General features: G+C 51.1%; 1 protein-coding gene and 1 long non-coding RNA gene across 2 annotated transcripts; one reads left to right on the top strand and one right to left on the bottom strand.

The window, feature by feature from the left end:
- The first annotated feature begins 968 nt into the window (after positions 1-968).
- On the top strand, positions 969-4,354 carry RBP5 (retinol binding protein 5). Its single transcript, XM_059934443.1, is given in 5 exon segments — positions 969-1,041; positions 1,328-1,352; positions 1,354-1,504; positions 3,742-3,842; positions 4,300-4,354. Coding segments are annotated over 5 exon segments (405 nt in total).
- A 10,570-nt stretch (positions 4,355-14,924) lies between these two features.
- LOC132372969 (uncharacterized) lies at positions 14,925-20,629 on the bottom strand. The gene is made up of 3 exons (XR_009505301.1): positions 20,453-20,629; positions 17,139-17,236; positions 14,925-15,086 (listed from the first exon to the last, which is right to left on the bottom strand). It is a non-coding gene; the product is annotated as an uncharacterized LOC132372969 (long non-coding RNA).
- Positions 20,630-21,109: the final 480 nt, after the last annotated feature.

Genomic DNA, 21,109 nt, shown 5'->3' with positions numbered 1-21,109 from the left:
GGCGGGGCACACGGTCATTGAGGCGCACCGCCCCCCGCAATGGGAGTACATCTGGTAAGCGTGGGCTGGCCAAGGGCTGCGGGCGGGGGTGGCTGACGGGACCATCAGTGACTCCAAAAGGAGAGGGGAACCTCTGGGTCCCAAGCCGAAGCGCGTAGAATTCTCCCCAACAGCCAGCCGACTCCTCCCTCCCCTGCTCCAGCCAGATTTTGTCAGGCTGCTGACGGCCCCCTCTGCAGTTTCTCTGCTCCCCTCCTAATGGTCCTATAGGACAGAGTCTGGAAAGCCAGTGTCGGGGCCCCAGCTCAGCGAAGCTGTCCGAGGGAGCTGTAGGGGCCAGCGCTGGAGGATTTTCTTCACTGGGGCTCCCGGCCAGCTGGCTGTCTCCCCTTCTTTCCCCACCTCCTCCCCCTCATACCTTTCGGGATCCCCGACTCAACCCCAAGGTCTCAGGATATTGTTAGAACTCACCCTTGGGTGAGTCTGAAAGGACGCCCCCCCTCCACCCAGCAAGACCAGCTCCCTCCCAGGAGAGGCTGCCCCCGGAGTCTCAGGACGGTTCCCAAACCTGCCAGAAATGGGCTGGAAGCCAAAACTGACCTTCCGGATGGCTCAAGTGTTGCCTGACTGACAGCCCCAGATCCTGGTCCAGGTTCCTTCCTCAGGAGAAGCCGAGGTCAGGCAAAAACTTGCCAAGTCCCTGCCCCTCTCTGGAGCTGCAGACACCAGCCTCACACTCATCACGGGGGGAGGGAGGGAAGGAGGAAGTCTGGCAGGAGCTCTTACTGCAACAGGGCCCCAGCTCTATAAAAACCCTGGTAGCACAGACCTTACACAAGCTGCCTCTGTGTGTGCAGAGGCTGGCCAGGAGTCTCCCAGCCCCACCTGTCAGATGACACCCCCTCCCTCCTTGCTCTGTCCCCTCTATTCTCCTGAAATCTTGACCTCCACCTTGGCCAGCCTGGACCATGCCTCCCAGCCTCACCGGCTACTACTGCTTTGTCTCGCAGAAGAACTTGGAGGACTACCTGCAAGCTCTAAGTAATGGCCTCACCCCTCCCGAACCCTTTCACTCCCGTTCTCCCCTCTCCCTTCCTGCCTCCAGTCCCATTGAGGAGGGGGGATGCGAGGGTCTGACATCGTGGAAAGGCTGGGGGTCGGGGCGCTGGGCTCCTTTTCTAGCCAGGGGCATTGCTAGGAAGGAGTAAATCCACAGTCCCAGACCCAGCCGAGGGGATGCTCCCAGCTCCAGGCTGCTGCTGGGGGAGGAGGAGCCCCTGGCCAGCTGGCTGAGAGGACCCTCGTCCTAAGAGGACAGCCCCCGTAGACATCAACATGGCTCTGCGGAAGATCGCTGCTGCTCGAGCCAGGCAAGGAGACTGACCATCGGGGCAACCACGTGACAGTGAAGACCCTCAGCACCTTCCGAAACAAAGTTCTGGAATTCGAGGTGGGAGTGCAGTTTGAGGAGGACTTGAGGATCACAGATGGACAGAAGTGCCAGGTACCTTTTCTCAGGCTGGCGGGGAGGGGGTGTGGATGAGCAAGGGGCACTTAACAGAGTGGGGCAAAATAAAGTGACCTTTCCCATCCAGAGCCGGGGAAGTGATGACCACAGCAGGCTAGGAGTCCCTAGGATAACAGGCTCCTGATGTCACCCACCCAGCCCCCACTCCCTCCAGCTTCTCCCCTGCCCCCTCTTAGCGCCAGCCAAAAGGGCAAAAGGGGCAGGTCACCCTCAGGCCAATGAGCAAACACGTGCTCACCCTCTAGCCTGTGACCCTGTGGACACCACAGTCTCTTTTCCCTCAGCCTCTTTAACCCCACTCTCGTGCAGTCCTTTCTGCTTCTTACGTGTTCCTTTTGGCCTCCTTTGCAGACCCTAGTTCCCCTATTAATCCCTTAAACTGGGATTTCCCCCCAGTAATTTGTTCTTGACCTTCCCTCTCTTGTCTGTATACTATCCATGGGCTAAATCATCTACACCCATGTGTTTGGTTACCATCTATAAACTGCCTTGGACACAGATTCTCCTGCCAGAGGCACCACCTGAGCTCCAGGGCGAAGTTTCAACTGCCTGCAAAATGTTTCCATCTGCATGCCCCAAGGTCAAACCCAAAGTCATGATCTTCCTACACAAACCTATTCCTGCTTTTATATTTACTGTCTCCATCAATGTCAACAACCAGCAGGACCAAAGCCTGGGAGTCACAGTCTTTACCTTGTGTTCCCTTACCGCCATGCTCCCAACATGTGTGCGCGTGTGCACGCACACGCATGCACACGTGCAGCACATGTAATTGGTCAAGAAGCCTGTATAACTTTTCTGTGCTGTCCAGTATGGTAGCTACTAGCCATATACAGATACTGAACATTTGAAATGTAACCGGTCCAAATTGAGCTGTGCTATCAGTGTGAAATACACGCTGAATTTTAAAGACAATACCTAAAAAGAGTGTAAAAGAGCTCAGAAATTTTATATCGATTACATGCTGAAATTATAATATTTTGAATATTTTAGGTTGAATAAAATATATTATTAAAATTAATTTCACCTGTTTCTTTTTGCTTTTCTAATGTGGTTACTAGAAATTTTTAAAATGATATATATGGCTTGCATTTAAGACCTACTGTATTTCTACTGAACATCACTTGTTTACATGGCTGTTATCTGTTCCTTCCTAATCTTTCTCTTTGTCACCACCTTATTTCAGGCCCTCATTTCTTATCTGGTGCCCAGTCTTGACCCTCCTCTAATCCACTCTGCCTACTGCAGCCACAAGGATCTATCTAAAATGTAAAAGTGACCACGACACTCCCTGACTTAAACCCTTTCAGTGACATTTTGTTACTTTCCAGGTAAGGTCCATATGCTCCACATTGCATCCAAGGGCCTCCACACAAACATACTGGGTTAGAGCCCCTCACAACTACCTACTCTTCTTTCTTACCTCTACACTGTTTCTATCCTTGCTGGAAAGTTCCCATCATCTCCAATCTAATTCACTGCCTTGAAGACGCAGCTCTTCCCTCCCCACTCCCACCATCAACAGTCTTGCCTGGTATCACAGATACCTACCAACTGTTCCTCTATCTGATCAGGATTCTGAGCTCCCTGGGAATTCCCTGGTGGTCCAGTGGTTAGGATTCCTCACTTTCACTGCCAGGGGCCTGGGTTCGATCCCTGGCGGGGGAACTAAGATCCCATAAGCCACATGGCACGGCCAAAAAAAAAATCCATAAGATTCTGAGCTCCTTGTTTAGGGGGGGCCTGTCCTATTGGGGGGCCTAACAATGATGATTGGAAGGCCCAGGCCCACCCAGCTGTGATCTGGGGGGTTGATCCTTCATGCTCAGGGACACTGCAGCTGCCCTTGAGACTGAGAAAAAGGAGAAAAGAGATTCCCTGGTTGGCTCCCAAACAATCTCCCTTCTTTCCCAGTATCTCCTCCAGGTCAACCAGAAGTGGCAGAGGACAAATTCTCCGTTCTTCATCCCCTAACCCCCAATTTCACCGCCCCCCATGATCCTGCTTCATCCCTGCTCTGCCCAAATGGTCACTGTCACAAACAGTGGCCTTTAGGAGTGGGGGACAGGAGTCCTGCCGAATCACTCAGAAGGAAGGGACTGGAGCAAGACAGTGTCTGCTGGATGCAAAGCAGGTGGCCCAGCCAGAGTGAGCTGGAGGCATTTGGATGTCCTGCCCCCCAAGTCTCCCTTTATTCCCGCTCTCCCCCATAGACCATTGTCACCTGGGAAGAGGAGCAGCTGGTATGTGAGGAGAAAGGGGAGGTCCCTAACCGGGGCTGGAGACACTGGCTGGAGGGAGAGACGTTGTATCTGGTGAGCAGGGTGAGGGCTGGGAGAGGAGACGCAAATGGGCATGTGTAAGAGGGGGGCCTCCAGCTAGGATGCGTTCCCTTACCCAAATCAAGTCAGTCTGCTACTCCAGCCTCGCCTCCCTTCAAGGAAGGCAACTAAGGAGGGAAAACAGAAGCCCTGGAAAGAGTGGAGAGAGGAAGAAGTGGAGTGGCCAGGGTGGGCCCTGGTTGTAAGTCAGACGCATGTCCGTAAATCATGACCGGAGACATGGAGACTTAGCCACTTCAGTTCCCTGACCCAGCTACCTTCCCTCCTCTGGGGTGGAAAGCTGAGGGTTTGCAACAACGATACAATTCCCCATACATCGAGTGCTCTAGCTGATGTGTCCTGAAGGATTCAATGGAGGTCAAGGACGTTGAGAAAGGGGCTTGGCTGGCAAGAACCTTCTCTGTCCTCATCATTCCTACTCTATCCCCGGGAAATGACCGCAAGAGATGCAGTGCACAAGCAGGTCTCCAGGAAGGTCAAGTAGCCAGAGAGGAGCTGAGGGCCCCCCCGGACCACGGCAGTCCCCAGTCTCCTCTTGCCTGTGTCCCCTTCAAGCCCACATGGTCCCAGGTCAGCAGTCCCTTTCTCAGGTCACTTACCCTCCTTCTGCATCCCCCCTCCCTCCACCCCATGTTCATCTATAACTTGCAGCCCCCAGGCCAAAGCCCTTTCTTTCTCGCACTGCACTGCCCGATAGCGACCTCATATCCAGTTCAAGATCCGGCCTCCCAGATGAGAGAAACAGGCAAAGGGGAAAGGAGCCCAGAGAATAGCGGATCCCCAATCTCTTTCATTCATCTGGCCTCTTATTTTCCATCTAAGAACTCAGCTTTGAGCATTTGAGCATTAGTGGAAACCATACTGGTGGACCTTTTGGAAAAGTGTGACTGGATTCAAGAATTTAAACGGGAGCTACTGGGAGAGGATTTGTGTCCATTTCCTTGTCCTTCTTCTTGAGAAAACTCATGCGCTCAACAGAACCAGGCCCAAGGCATGGCCCCAGCCACACAGAGTTCAACAGACCACGTTGACCAACACCTAATGAGCCCTGGCCATTGTATGCTTGCAGCCTACATGTTGGGGAAGAGGGATGGGTCAGGGCGAGACCTCTGTCCGGTGCTGGGGGAGGCTGGAAGCTTCTAAATAGTGACCTGGCCTCCATGTCTGCTTTGGGAAGGACAGGTGGCAAGAGCTCCAGAATAGACTGAAAAGGGAAGCAGATGAAGGATACAAGGCCGAGGGCTAGAAAGATGAGGGCCATGAGGGCATGAAGGTGAGAGTAGGTGTGAAGGCAACAGGCCTCTAGGGCCCTCTGCCTACAGTCCAGCAAGGCTGGGGACAGAAGGTAAGGGGGACAACTGAAGACAGCACAGCCCCTCCCTTAGGGTCCCAGAATCGCTGCCCTGGAAAACAGCCCAGATGGGTAGGGCCTGTTCAGAGTCAGGGCCAGCTCCAGCCTCTGGTCACCTCCCTACCTCCAGGGGCCTTGGCTCTTTCAGAATAAAAGTCCTTCCTGTAGGGCAAGAGCAGAGAGAAGAGGACTCAAGGTGGGGTGGGGGCAGAGCCTGGCTGGGGGAAAGGAGGGGAATGCTGGAAAGTCCCTGGCCTGTGCCCACTAGATGAACACCCGTGCCCCCTCTTCCTGCAATGGCCAGGCCCCTGCACATCCGAGATGGTCTCTGGGGCTCCAGCCAAGAGCCAGGATTGCAGCACTCATCCCACCACAAGCCTGGAATGAATTTGGAAAGGAATTTGGACAAGAATGCAGAGTGGGGCTTCCCTGGTGGCGCAGTGGTTAAGAATCCCCCTGCAAATGCAGGGGACACAGGTTCGAGCCCTGGTCCGGGAAGATCCCACATGCCGCAGAGCGACTAAGCCCATGCGCCACAACTACTGAGACTGCGCTCTAGAGACTGCGAGCCACAACTACTGAGCTCGTGAGCCACAACTACTGAAGCTCGTGCGCCTAGAGCCCATGCTCTGCAACAAGAGAAGCCACCGCAATGAAAAGCCTGCGCACCGCAACTAGAGAAAGCCCGCTTGCAGCAACGAAGACCCAATGCAACCCAAAATAAATAAATAAAAATTAAAAAAAAAAAGAAAGAAAGAATGCAGAGTGGACCTGAGCAACTTCTTCCCTGCTCAGCCTCTCCGCAGGGTCCCCAGTAGAGTGGGGAGGGCAGAGCGGCAGAAGCTCAGAGGACTGGGGGAATCCTACCTTTTCCATTCCCAGGTGCGGCGAAGGCACAGGAAGATGCTCCGTGTGTATTCACCAGGTCCCAGCCACTCCGAGTTCACAGTGCATATCCAGGCCTCTCCCCATAGGACTGCCGTCTGTGCTCTGCATGTCGGTCCCTCGCTGGGATCTTGCCGGGAGCACATAGGCCTCCATGGTGACTGTTGGACCCAAGCGGAAGCAGCCTCAGTCCCCCAAGACTCCTGTGACATGAGCACCCACACCCTACCTCCTGCGGGTCCACATCCTCCACTGGACCCTCCCCTCCAGGAGCCAAAATCCAACAAGAGGCCTGGAGACCCCAAAGGAACACAAGCAACCAGAGGAGGACTGAGCTGCTTCTGGGCATCTCCAAGCGGGTGGGAGCGGGATCCACCCCGATGCAGGAAGCCAGGGCTGCCATTTCCCCCGTGGGCAGCAGGGGGCAATGCTCGCTGCAGTGGGAGCCAGAGACCCACCAAGTTCAGTCCTCCCTCCTCCAAAACCCTGTTGGATATTTCGTCCCTGCCCCCACTAGACAGACAGACAGACAGACAGACAGACACACACACACACACACACACACACACACACACCCCAATCCCAGCCCACATGCTCACCCTGCGAAGACCCTACCCCTCATTCAAATCTAGCTGCACCACTCACTGTCAGATGGAAGAGATGGTCACCAAGGGCACCGACGTGTGGGTGATGAAAAGGCGGGGGTGGGGTGGGTAGGGGGGAGCTACGGCCACGGATGGGTGGTCCCACCCCACCCCTTCTAGGGACACACAAAGCTGTGCATCCCAGGACCGTCTTTGACCTCATTGACCAGAGTCTTAGACCCCAGGGAGATGATCAAGAATCAAATATGTTTATTTCCACGTGAGATAGAGTGACTGCACCCTTCTAACGCAGCTCCACGCCAGGCCCCTGCCCCCTCCCCGTCCGCCAGGCCCAGAGAGCACCGAATGGTCACAAACAACCTTCCAGCCTGAACTCCAAATGATCCTTTAGCCTTGATTCTTTAGGTCGGTCCAGACCCCTCTGCTCAGAAGAAACTGACCAACATGGACCGGAGGTCAGGATCGGTGTGTGCCCTGAGGCAGAGGACCCCATGCTGCCCGAGGACTCAGGCCCCACGTCCTGGTAGGGGCCCCAGAGGAGGCAGGAGTGACAGTCTAGCTGCGTATCCCCCTGCAACTGCCCCCTCACCTCAGCCACCGTCTCCCGCGTGGCCCCACCCCACGTGCCCAGACCTGCAGGCTGAAAGGGGAGCAGGAAATTCCTCAGCTGCAGAGCACAAAGGCATCCCAGGCAGGAGCTGATCCTGTAACACAGTGGGACCCCTATTGCAGCAGGGGACCCTTAGAGGCCACTGCAAATCCTAGGACCCCAAGAGAGAGCAGAGTCCCGGCCCCCTCCCCACACCCAAATCTTATCCCCTAAGGAGCAAGAGCCACATCTGGGCTAGGCTGAATTACCCAAAAATCAGTGAGAGGCCTGCAGTCCCCGATGTGGCTAAGGATGAAGACCTGGGTGAAGGCCCCTAACCGTGTCTGCCGCTCCCTTCCCACCTCTCCCTGCCCTTCCTCAGGCGCTTCTTCCTCCTCTGGAGACGGATGCTCCTGCCCGGCCTGGGGACCACCTTCAGTACCCCCAGCCAGCTCTCTGGGATGCCTCCCCCAGCCTCCCCCACCATAACAGCACCTGTGCCATCAGGGTCCCCAGGGACTGACCTGGAGCTGTCCCAGAGCTGCGACCATGATCGTGGACAGGCCAGGATGGGGGAGACCTTGCAGGTCCAGCAGGAGGTGAAAGGGTAGTGGGTGAGCAGACTTGATGGGAAAATCAAAGGGTTATGTGAAGGACTCTGACATAGCCAACCTGGGTTTGCAAGGAGGGCAGAAAGTAAGAAACAAAGATGGTAGCCCAGGCCTCTGAGGCCAGGGGAGTGAGCAGTGGCCTGACCTGACCAGGGGCCAGACCAGCACCCATCAGGCCCTCCTCATCCTCCCCGAGATCTCAGCCAACAGGACGGCTCTGGGTCAGCTCTGCAGACACCTGGGCTCCATGCTGAACACCCACCCTCACCAGAGGCCATTTAGGTTCCAGGGGCCTGAGGTGGAGCTGAGCTGTCACACTCACCCTTCCAGCAGCAACAGGGGGCCTCTGTCTTCTCGAGCACTTGCCAGCCCACCGTCTGTCTGTGGGTTAGCCTCCTGCCTCCCCTGACCCAATCAGGTCCGAGTCTCACTGCCCTCTGCCCTCACTCTTGTTCTGGCCACCAGGAGAGGGTGCAACCCTTAGGAGTCTCTGCTCTGTCCCCCGTGGGCAGTGCCCAAGCAGAGGGTTGCCGGCATAGCTAGGCCACTGGGTTCACGCATAAACCACTTGCCTCAGAGGCTCTAGATGAGCCTAAAATGGCATCCAAAATTGGGAGGGAATAACACACAGTGGGCAGGTGAGTCGGCTCCGTGTCAAACAGCTACCTCTCATTCACCGTGTGGACATATACAAGCCACTAACCCTCGGTAAATGAGCCACATTTGCTGGTCACCCAAGGCAATACCCAGAGTACTCGCTTCCTGCTAGGAATTTTGTGAAGTTTCTACATAAAATCACTCAGCAGAGTACCTGGAATAGAGGAAGCACTAATGAACGTTAGCTGTCATTACTTTTATTATCCCTACCTCTTCGCTTGATTGAAATTCTCTTAACTGGACACAAAGCCTTGTTTTCTACAGTTAAGGATAAGGCCTCACGAGGCTCCAGCCATCCCTCCATTCGTGCCCCAGTTTGGGCCTCCCCAGCTCTCCCTGCCCTGCAGATGAGCCAGGAGGCCGAAGGGCTGCTTCACCGTCACCTGCCCAGTTTTCCTTCCGCATGAATATGTGTATCCCTCATGAGTCTGTCTTGCACATCTCTTCTACATCCTGCATTGTCCATGTGGCCTTTCATCCACGTTCTAGACTGTTGCTGAGAGCCGGCCCTTCTCCCTTTCCTCCCTGCATGGAACAGGAGCTGTTGTAGTGCATTGGTTGTCCCAGGCACGCAGGCAAGACAGAGCTAAAAGCACTGCTATCAAAGCCACTGTCGCTGCCTCGCTGTGTGAGCTTGGGCAAATTATTTCACTTCTGTGCCTTTGTCTCTTCACAGGACCGGTCTGTTCGGCCTCAATGCTCAATAACTGATCTACTATCCTGACTTCGACACCCACCCTTCCCCTTGGCTTCCTCTCTCCTTCCCAACTGTTTGCAGAAAAACCTTGCTCACGGTCCTTGACCCAGATGTAAGGAAACTGTTGTCATTCTTAAAGGGGGAGGTACCCAATGGAGAGAGAACCCCAGCTCGGGAAGGGGCAGCTAGGTCACAAAGCACTTCCTCTCCTCAGTGTGGCTCCGCTGTCCTCTGCTGCCACTCACCTCCCCTCCTTTCTTTGTGAGCAGCACAGATGGGGCAAGGGGACACTGTTCAAATAAGGATTTGTTAAAGTCTTGGAGGAAACAAAGGGAGCTAGAAGAGAGTATTATAGAGGTCGATCAGCTGAGGTCCAAGTGCAGCCTCACCCGTAAACTCCTTACTGTGGTAGGAAGGAATGGTGCTGGCCACCGCAGAACTGCCTCACCATTAGCAAGCCAGGCACATACACAGTATGTTTAAAGGGTCCTTTACTAAAAGACTTTATTTCAGGCATGAGAGTCCACACAAAGCCCCTGGGGTGTGGGAGCTTTGGAACTGAGATCTCCAGCCTCTGAACTTGTCCTTTTGGACAATCTGCTGGTGGGGGACCACAGTCCTAGATTCTCGAGACTCACGCTATGGCTACCCTCCCAAGGTTGGAAAGGGCATCCCACCTGGGGCTTCCCCTTCCTGCCCATCCCTCTCCTTTTCAACAGCTTCTTGGTCCTTTTTAACCCTTTGCTGTCCTCCTGAATCCCCACCTTCTCTTGTGTTTGGTCCCCTGTAGGTCATACTTTGATCTGTGCAGTCTTGCTACTTGATGGGGTGGGTGAAGGAGTATTTCAGAGGTTAGGGATGAGGAGAAGAGGATCAGAGCCTGGCTTCAGGTTACTGCATCTGAATTACAACCATACTTGGCAAAAATAACGTCCTGCTAGCTGATCTTCTGCATTTACTGTACTAACATAATCTATCTACTACTTCTGTGATAGCCAGCCTTCAAGACAGCCCCCAAGGATCCCTGCTTCCTGGAATTCCCATCCTTGTGTCGTCTCTTCCCACACTGAATCAGGGTTGGTCTGTGTGACCAATAGAATATGGCAGCGGGGATGCTACGTTACCTCCAAGGCTAGATTATAAAAGACATTTGAGATTTTCAGTACGACATTGTGCCTGTAGTTAACACTTGTACGCTTAAAATTTTGTTAAGAGGGTAGATCTCATGTCAAGGGCTCTTACCACAATAAAAAAATTTTTTTTTAATTTTAAGACATTTTGCCCTCCACTTTACTCTTTCTATCTTAGATCACTCTGGGGAAAGCCAGCTACCATGTCATGGGGACACTCAAGTGTCTTAGGAAGAGGGCCATGCAGCAAGGAACTGAAGCCCCCAGCCCTCAGTCGTGTGAGGGGACCATCTTGGAAGTGGGACCACCAGCCCCATAAAACCTTCAGGTAACTGCAGTCCTGGCCAAGACCTTGACCGTGAGAGACCCTGAGCCAAAACCACACATCTAAGCTGCTTCTGGATTCCTGACCCTCAGAAACTATGTGAAATAATACATGTTTGTTGTTTTAAACTGCTAAGCATACAAGTGATCTATTATATAACAGATAACACATGTTCTCAAATATGAGTTTCACCATAAGTGACCCTCGTCCTATCACCATAGCCTCAATAACTGGCAAAAGGGTTGGGGGCAAGTGACTTAGGGTGATAAATACCTGTCCATCCGCAAAAAGATATGGCTCTACACCCAGTGTCATAGGCCCTTCCATCCTAGCTCTAAGCTCAGACATCTTCTGAGCACCCAGCACCGGGGCCCACATCTCAGCGTCGGCCCCTCTAGAAGTCTAAAGAGAATGGAGTTCAGAGACAGACAGGTGTTGCCTGTCCCTCCTCTTTGAGGCCCACCTGCTGGACTACTGTCTGAGAACCCACCTCTTCACAAGGTAATTGTTAAAAGGAACAACCAGCATCTTCGGGTGATACCCCACCCCTTTCACCAGTGTGTGACCTTACTCTGTGGCTTCAGTAGGACAAGTGCAGCAGAGTCCGACTCAATAAGCCTCATGTCGTTAGAGACAGTGTACATCCAGAGGCAGGGAGGATATCTTAGCTAGAGTCAGATCCTTGCTGGTGGGAAGCTGATTGACAAATTCTGCAGAGGACAGAGCAGCAGGGTCCTGAAGACCAGCAGCAATGAGGGGAAGGTGGTGTCCTGACGTACAAGGCAGGGGAGAGCCACACCCGGACGTGGCTTTACCTCGCAGAGTAAGGAATCTCTGGGATCCTCCCCTACTCTCCAGGGCCAGCACAGTAATACCGGAGCCAGAGGTTTCTTTGCTGAAAAGAGTGGGGTGAGATGGAGGAACATTGGTGGAAGAAGACTTGGTGTAGATGCCAGAAGGTGTAGCCAAATCTGATGACTGGAAAGAGGAGGCCACCAAAGAAGTGTTTTAATGACTCTCTGTTCCGCTGTGCTCTCCCCAACAGAGACTATGGGCATCCCCCCATCCTGCCACACTGTAACTTCTGCTGTCACCCAAGAGAAGCAGACTGCTCACCAGGCCAGATCCACTACCACTGCCAGAAGCCCTATCACCAAATGAAGACCAGAGCGGGTAGTAGCCAGGCCCCCAGGTGAGGACCAGCCAAGCTATCTCAAGGACACCGTCCATTCATAAGGCTGCTCTCTCCGAAAAAAGGCAAGGTACCCAGCAGTGAGGGGCAGGGTCACATGACAATGGCCAGGACTCTCACTGGGGAACAGTAAAAGGGGCAGGGCTATGGTGGGAGTGAACTTCACTCCCTCCCCCCCACTGGCTCAGGAGAACAGGAAGGAGGCTCAGGCACCCTCTCCTGGACCATATGGCTCCACGGCCAACCCCAGCTCCTGGACGCACCTGTCTACCACGGGCTCTCTTCCTCCCTGGGCACCTGCCTTGGAAACTCCAGTACCTGCCTGGTGCACACTCTCCCTCTCTGCCCCATAGCGTAAGCTCATGCACAGATACAGGTGGGTACCTCCGTGTGCCCCAATAACGAATGAGGAATGTACCCTGACAGTCAAGGAGCTTGGGCTTCATCCTGAGGATGAGAGGGCAAAGTCATTGAAGGGCTTTAAGCTGGGGAGGGGCATGATTGGCGGATACTGTAGATAGAGAGCTGACAGAGTAGGGAAGGTGGACAAGAGAGGCAAAGCTAGTGGCTGACCCGCCTTTGGGGTTGACTCAACCCCTCCCAACTCTCCTTAACCTATGGAAGACAACCTGAAACCAGAGATGACTTGGGAATAGGGGAGTGAGCAGGACAGACCTAACTCCAGCAGAGTCACTCTTACCCCTAAATCCCTGGTCTGCCCACATCTCTACTGGCCATTAAGGACAGAAGCCCAGCTGACTCAGGCCTCCTCTGCCCCCTCTGCTCTCCACCTGGCTCCCGTATCTCTCCTCACCTGGTCCAGACGGGAAACTGCTCTGCCCCCTCAGCCCAGGGTCTTCTGAGGTTGTTTGGATTCCAAGAGAGAGCAAACTCCTCTCTAAACGCTGGGGTCTAATGAAGGCTGCAGAAAAACCTCCCTGATCTGGAAAACCCAGCACCGCCCCTCCCCCACACCTCCACACACACACCCCTCCCCCGCCATCCCTGCCCGGTTGGGTCCTTCCCCATGCGGGACAGCAGGTGGCAGCACAAAGGGGAATTGCAAAAATAAAAGCAAAAATAAAAATCCAAACTCTGAAAATGAGTCTGTGTACTAGGTGCGCTCACGGCCATGTTCTCCCCCTGCTTTGTCTCCCTTCCCCATCACAGCTTTGAAGACTGTCCCCCTCCCCGCCTCTGCCCTTTGCCCTCTTCAGTTAATGAGAAACACAACTCAATGAACCCAGAAGCAAGCTCAGAAGGTGTAAGTGAGAATTGGAGATGAGGGGCAGGGTAAAGACAGAGGGATACAGATTTGTCTTGAGACATGAGCTCCCAGGGTTGAAAGGATCTGTGTGTGGCCTGAGCTCATATCCAAGGACCAAGAGTTCTTCTCCATGAATCACATGGATTAAAGATGCCCCCAGTGGGCTTCCCTGGTGGCACAGTGGTTGAGGGTCTGCCTGCCAATACAGGGGACACGGGTTCGAGCCTTGGTCTGGGAGGATCCCATGTGCCGCAGAGCAGCTGGGCCCGTGAGCCACAATTACTGAGCCTGCGCGTCTGGAGCCTGTGCTCCGCAACAAGAGAGGCCACGATAGTGAGAGGCCCGCGCATCGCGATGAAGAGGGGCCCCCGCTTGCCGCAACTAGAGAAAGCCCTCACACAGAAACGAAGACCCAACACAGCCATAAATAAATAAATAAACAAATACTTTAAAAAAAAAAAAAAAGTAAAAAGTCTATTAATTTAAAAAAAAAAAAAAAAGATGCCCCCAGAGCCAAGGTCTAGCACCATCATCGGGATTCATGGCCTCATCCTTCTAATCTCGTCTAGCTTAGAAAGGGCTGTCTGCTCACAATGATCATTTTAAATACATTTATTTTGCAATTATCAAAAGGATTTAATAACATTACAAAAATTTCACTGAACAGAGAAACATTTTTTAAACCATCCGTAGTAATATACTCTAATAGACAGTTATCTTAGACTGGTCCTGTGCTTTCTATTTTTGTGGACGTAGTGTACTTAGAATCTTGCTTCCTTTATTTTTTTTATTCAATCCTCTTACCTATCTTGAGGGCCTGCACACAGATCAGATGTGCTTTTGTTCTTTAGGGGCTCACATTCAGCTAAGGGAAGGGGGACAAAATAGATGATTGAAAGGCTAGAAATTACCAACTGACCCAGTTTGCCTGGGACTGAACCAGTTTTAAGATTGAAAGCTCCATGTCCCAGACAAACCAGGACGATTTCTAATAGGTCACCCTACTAGAAGCAAGTCCCCCCAAATTAAACCGGGTTAGAGTTCAGAATTCCATTTTCACGCATAGAGTGGCCTTTTAGCTCTACCTCTTTGCCTTTCTTTTCTTATTATGTTAATTTATTTTTAGTGGTTGCTCTAGGCAACTGTTCTCAAACTTTATACCCTTAGAAAGTATTGAGATCACTTATTCTTTCTTCTGCGTTATTCATTCTGCTATTCAGTGCCTTTAGCTCAGCTTTCGTCTCTGCAAATGAATTTTCTAATTTTTCTTGACTCCTCCTTATAGTTTCTTGTTCCCTTTTACAGTAATCTGCTCTTCTGTCCATAGCCTTTCTTAACGAGAGTGGCACAACATTGTAAATCAACTATACTTCAATAAAATAAATTGGGCTTCCCTGGTGGCGCAGTGGTTCAGAATCTGCCTGCCAGTGCAGGGGACATGGGTTCGAGCCCTGGTCTGGGAAGGTCCCACATGCCGCGGAGCAACTAGGCCCGTGAGCCACAACTACTGAGCCTGCGCGTCTGGAGCCTGTGCTCCGCAACAAGACAGGTAGCGATAGTGAGAGGCCCGCGCACCGCGATGAAGAGTGGCCCCTTCTCGCCGCAACTAGAGAAAGCCCTCGCACAGAAACGAAGACCCAACACACCCAAAAATAAATAAATAAATAAATAAATTTATTTTAATAAATAAATAAATAAATAAAATAAAATAAAATAAATTTTTTTAAAGTATTGTGGACCCCACAGAGTTTTTGTGTATGTAGGTTATATCTATTCATATTCACTGTATTAGAAATTAAAACCAAGAAGAATTTAAAACACCAGGATACACAGCACACGTCCCGTTAGTTGTCTGGGGTGATGTCGTCACAGCTCATGCAGCCTCTGGTGACCAAGCCCACGGTGCCCTCATGAGAGGAAGAGAGAGAAAAAAGATGTCAAGGACACCCCCGGGTCTTCCCAGACCACAGGCAGAAAACCACAGCTCTAGAGAGAACAGCATCTTGCAATTGGAGTTAATACTGTATGAAGAAACCAGCCCCCAGGGTTTATGCTATAGTTTTCATGTATGTCACGTCCACATATGTTATCAACCTCATGATACAACGTTATGTCTTGCTTTAAACAGGTATATGTATTTTAAAGACATTAAAAAGAAAAATATGCCTTATATTTACCTGCAAATGTACCATTTCCCTTGATCCATTCTCCAGCTCTGCTCATTCACCTGGATTCCTGCCCCTCAGCCTAAGAACTGAAGCATTTTTCCCAGAGCAGGTCTGCTCACGACAAAGTCTTGACGTTTTCTTTTACCTGAAAATGCTTTCACTTCATCTCCAGTCTTGAAGAATATTTCCATTGGAAAAGTAATTCTGAGTTGACAACTTTTTTTTTCTCTCCGTGTTCTAAAGATGTAGTGCCACTGCCTCCTGGTCTATATGGTTTTTGATGGGAAAGCAGTGACATTGAGAGTGTTGTTCTCTGCTTGCGGTGTGTCCTTTATCTCTGGCCTCTTTCAAGATTTCCTTTTTATCTTTGGTTTCTAGCAGTTTGACTCTGATGTGCCTGGATGTGCTTTTTGGTTTACTTTCAATTCTGCTTGGAGTGTATGGAGTTTCTTGAACCTAAAGCTATATGCCTTTCACACAAGCTGGAAAGTTCCAGCCATTATTTCTTTGAACGTTTTTTCTGCCTCACTCTCTCTCTACAACCCTCTTCCTGCTCTGAGGCTTACCTCCCTACCCTTCCTTCCAGCCACCCTGGCAGGGAAGAGGCAGGAGGGTTCTTTTGGGGGAGGTTCCCCAGCCTCTTTCTCACACCAAGTTCTTAGTGGCTGGTGGACAGACCTCAGAGCCTTGGGAAAAACTCATCCTCCTCCATGAGTACGTTGAGATGACATTTTTTTCGTGCTGAAGAAGAAGGGAGTCTCTGATTTCAGTGGAGAGAAGGGGGTGAATTTCAGTGGCGATTCTAGGGGAGTATCTCTGTGTAGCTCATGGGAGCTTGGTGACTGAGGCACTGAGCACAGAGCTGCTGGAAAATGTTCCAGGTAACCAGGGCTCAGACTGGGTCACGGCCACAGAGACTGGGAGAGCGAGTGGGGCTAATGAGGAGGAAGGCCTCTTGCAGCACAGCCGCCATATTGAAGTAGCTACCAAGCACCATTCGCTAAGATGACCGTATAACATTGTCCAAAGGGGAAACTATTAATAATTACACTGGAACAACCGGTGTAAACTAGGACTGTTCCAACCAAACTGAGACATATGCTCTCCCAAAAGATCATCCTAAAGAGTGTTCTGGAAGATTGGGTAAAGTTAGTCCACCAAAGCTACAAAGAGGGGAGAGTCTACACCCTGGTGGGTGAGGCACTAACAATCTTGCTAGACCTATCAGAGTCCCTCAGGGAGATGAGACAGTGATGGAGAGGAGGAGCCCTCCTGCCGCTAGGAATTTCTTCAAATAAAGTGAATCAGGGTGGGTAAAAATAAATGCAGAAGTCACCAGTATTGTGAGCGCGGATAGCGGTTAGATAGGTATAGGATGGAATAGCTATAGTGAAGCTATAGTCAGAGAGACAAAGAACACAACACGTGGCCCCCTGAGCCTTATGATCCCCTCCTCTCAGGGCCGACTCCTGGGGGCTCACGCCATGGCCCCTCTTGCTCATTGGCAGGTCCTGGCTTTTTACCTGCAGGTGTCAGTAGGAGGCTTCCCCTTCTGGGGCTCCATTTGCCTCGTCCTTCTGCTGCAATTGCCCCGACCTAGACTTGTAAGGCCATGAGGCCTCCCTCCCATGGGCCAAGCCATCCTTACGTCAGCCACCTTACGTGTTCTGACACCCAGTGAGAAGGCAGGACCTCAGACACGACTGTATCTCCAAACTTCCAACTCAAGGCGAGGTGGAGCAGTGAAGACCAGGAACTGCGGAGGAGTCCACAGAGGTGAATTCCACTCACCGTCACGGGACTGTTTCTCCCTCCACCACCTCATTTCGATGGGGTCGGGCCCTGGTGCCCCTCCCACGGCCATCGCTCCTCTCCCCAGAGCACCCAGCCTGGAAAGGAAGGGCAGAGACAGAGAAAACCATGGGCTAGGGGACAACTGATAGAGAACCAGGACCATAAAGAAATGGAAATTGAGTCTCTAAAATGCAGAACTTTAAAAAAAAAATGGGCAGCTGGCATGGCTCCCACAGCTTGTCCTTCGAGTTAAGCCTGGGTGTCGGTGGGTGAGAGGTCTTCCCGGTCTCAGAGACATCAAGCCTCAGTTGGAGTAAAACTGTCTCCAGTAATTCAGCTAGCCCTGAGCCAGACAGCAAGTGGTATCTACTCCAGAGAGTTCTGAAAGGCCGTGCTGATGACCACTATGCTTCCAGGGTCTTTCTGCTCGTCCTGCTTCTTGGATTCGTCCCCAGCCGCAGCTCCATTGCCTTGCTTGGGCCAAGCCCTCACCCTTGCCTTGAGGTGAAGGGACCTGTCTCCCAAGTGAAGATGAAAAACATAATGTGTTCCATATCCATTTAACTTTCTCTCTTCTTTACATTTTAAGCTTCCTAGGCCTGCCTTTTTTTTCCCCTCTAAATACTCTGTAATGAAATGCTGGTACTTGGTTTTAAAAAGCAAGACCCAATTGTAAAGCAATTATACTCCAATAAAGATGTTTAAAAAAAAAAGGAAAAAAAATAATAATAAAATAAAATTAAGGAGGAGTTCCACAAAAAAATAAAATAAAATAAAATAAAATAAAATAAAATAAAATAAATAAAAAGCAAGACCCACAAGTGCTCATGAAATAAATCTAAGGAAGACGAGAGTATAATCCCTCTTATCCTGGAGCTGCAGAAAATCAGACATGATTCTGCTTCACAGAGTCAATTCTGATAAAGTGGTGAATCAAGAACATTCAATCTCAATGGTGTGAAAATAGATAATCCTGTTCTCTGTTATGCTTCTGTCATCTTTGCGAGTGTAACTTGTACAAAGGGATCTTTTAAGATATTCAGACATCAGAGATGATTGCTATAGGAGCACTGCAATATCATCTATAAACCTTAAAAGGCTGCAATTCGGGAATTCCCTGGCAGTCCAGTGGTTAGGACTCCATCCTTCCACTGCAGGGGGCACGAGTTCGATCCCTGGTCAGGGAACTAAGATCCTGCATGCAGTGAGGTGCTGTCACAAAAAAAAAAAGTTGCAACTCTGGTTGGCCATTGATAACTTATTACTCTGAAAACAATATTTAAATTAACCGCTTCAATTTCCAAAAAGCTTCAATTTCCAAAAAGCATAAGTACTTGTGAAACTATTGTTTGTTTGTTAGACCAAAAGTATACCTTTGGGACTCTCTTCTCCTCCTTTCTAGCATAAAGGTAAAATCCCATTACTCTGCTTGATTTTTTTTTTAAAGAGTTTTCAACAGCTTAAGAGCCTGCAATTATTTGAATTAACAGGAGAAATCCCTGCCCTGTGCCTTACCAGGAGAGGCAGGAATCAGCCTCGTGGGAAGGGCTGGAAAAAGAAAGAAGGGGGACTTTCCTGGTGGCGCAGTGGATAAGAATCCGCCTGCCAATGCAGGGCACACGAGTTCGAGCCCTGGTTCAGGAAGATCCCACATGCCGCGGAGCAACTAAGCCCGCGCGCCACAACTACCGAGCCTGTGCTCTAGAGCCTGCGAGCCACAGCTAGTGAGCCCACATGCCACAACTACTGAAGCCCGCGCACCGCAACGAAGAGTCGCCCCCGCTCGCCGCAACTAGAGAAAGCCCGTGCGGAGCAACAAAGACCCAATGCAGCCAAAAATAAATTAATTAATTAAAAAAATTTAAAAGAAAACAAAAATAAAGATAAGAAGGGGAAGCAGCAGAACCCTGAGTTCAGTTAACCTGAAGGGATTTGGAATTGGTCTGTGACCTATAGCACCACTTCCCTGGGGTAATCATAAGAGAGACAAATGTATATGTGGGGTCCTCACCTCCGTGGTGACCCTGTTACTAGGTGACAATAAAAACTCCCAAGCCTGACAGCAAGCTACCTCCTCAAGTCAGAGGCTCCCAGGAGGATGGAGCTACATGACGCTTAGCAGAGTGGAAGCTCCAAGAGATTAAGCTTGGATGGAGGAGGATGAGAACAAGAACACAGAGACCTGGAGAAAGGGAAGAAAGCGATGGAGGAGAGGGAAAAATAAAGGCAGAGTAACGAAAAGCAGGGAGCATCCCTGGGTACCTGAGCCGTGCATGGGGCCCCAGAGTAGAGGTCACTTCATGAAATGGGGTGCGGGCAGTTGCCTCCCAAGCTCCCCCGGGGACTAAGGGTGGAGGAAAGATGCTCTAGAAGGAGAGGAACCCAGAGGAATGGTGCTGGAGAAGGACCCTTGTCATTTGGGACGATCCAGAGTGAGCCTGGAAGGAGATGCCTGTTGCTATTACAGGACAATAAAATATTACAGACGTGAATCATGTTCAGCATCTTTTGTATCTTTAGATTGTTCTCACTTATTGGATAGCTGTGTTTTGTTGACTCGTGTAGGGTAGGGGAAGCATCCTACAGGAGAAGGGGAAGAGGGGAAAGTCAGGTCCCAGAAAGTGGCAGCAAAAAGTGCTTAGCAAAGTGATGGTGGGGCTGGAAGAAGGGGGGTTGGAGGGTTAGCGCAGGGGAGGAAGGGAGGAAGCTGGCTAAGAGGCTTTCTACCCAGGTATTCAAGATTCAGCTACATGCACGTCACCATCTCGTATCCAGGCAAGGCAGCATACCAGCCATCAGTGATGGAGAACCCAGCAGCCACAGTCCTGCCTTCGTAGAGCCTGCTAGCTGTCCTGGGGGATGGTTTGGAAGGGCCCCTAGGGGCTCCCAGAGAGACTCTTTTTTTTTCACTCTATACCTTAATTTATTCTTTTTTATTTTCGTTGGAGTATAGTTGATTTACAATGTTGTGTTAGTTTCTGCTGTACAGCAAACTGACTCTGTTATGCATATACATTTATCCACTCTTTTTTAGATTCTTTTCCCATATAGGCCATTATGAGGTATCGAGTAGAGTTCCCTGTGCTGTACAGTGGGTCCTTATTAGTTATCTATTTTATATATAGTAGTGTGTATGGGTCAATCCCAATCTTCCAATTTATCCCTCCCCCCCTTTACCCCCCCATAACCATAAGTTTATTTTCTACATCTGTAACTATTTCTGTTTTGTAGATAAGTTCATTCGTAGCTTTTTTTTAGATTCCACATATAAGCAATAGCATATGATATTGCTCTTTCTCTGTCTGACTTACTTCACTCAGTATGGCAATCTCTAGGTCCGTCCATGTTGCTGCAAATGGCCTTATTTCGTCCTTTTTTATGGCTGAGTAGTATTCCATTGTATATATGTACCACATCTTCTTTATCCACTCCTCTGTTAAAGGACTGAGAGCACTGGCGTGGGTGAGGAGACTTTCTCAGCAAATGGCAGCCTTTGTGGGTGGAGAATAGGGAGGGAAAGGGTACACAGGACTCTGCGATGAAGCCACCATGAGCTAAGACCCTGAGCCCCAGAGGTGCGCAGAACTTCTAGACCAGGCTGGAGTCCACCACAGGACATGACCCTGTGACCTCCAGGGGTGCAGAGGCCGCCCACACCTGCCTGCACCCCGTCCCCTCATCTCTCCGATCACAGTGGGCGTGGAGACTGTTGTGAGCCAGCTCTGTGGGCAGCAGGGCTCCCCAGTGGGCACTCCCCACCCCCTCGCTCACTGGTCAGAGGGAGTCTGCGTCCACGGGGAACAGTTTGCGGGTGACCTCTGAGAACAGGACTCCTAGCCTCCACAAGGGCTTCCTGGTCCCCTACCAAGCTGTGGGTGAGAGTGCCCCCTGGGGGTTCAGGGAGGGCAGCCCCTGCCCACAGACACGGCCCCGGGTATCTGCCTAAAGAAGCTTCGGCCTGGGCCTGA

This window comes from Balaenoptera ricei, chromosome 10, assembly GCF_028023285.1.
Source record: "Balaenoptera ricei isolate mBalRic1 chromosome 10, mBalRic1.hap2, whole genome shotgun sequence".
NCBI classification, from domain to species: domain Eukaryota; kingdom Metazoa; phylum Chordata; class Mammalia; order Artiodactyla; family Balaenopteridae; genus Balaenoptera; species Balaenoptera ricei.
The sequence above is the reverse complement of the archived record's forward strand: the minus strand, read 5'-3'. Positions and strand labels throughout refer to the sequence as shown.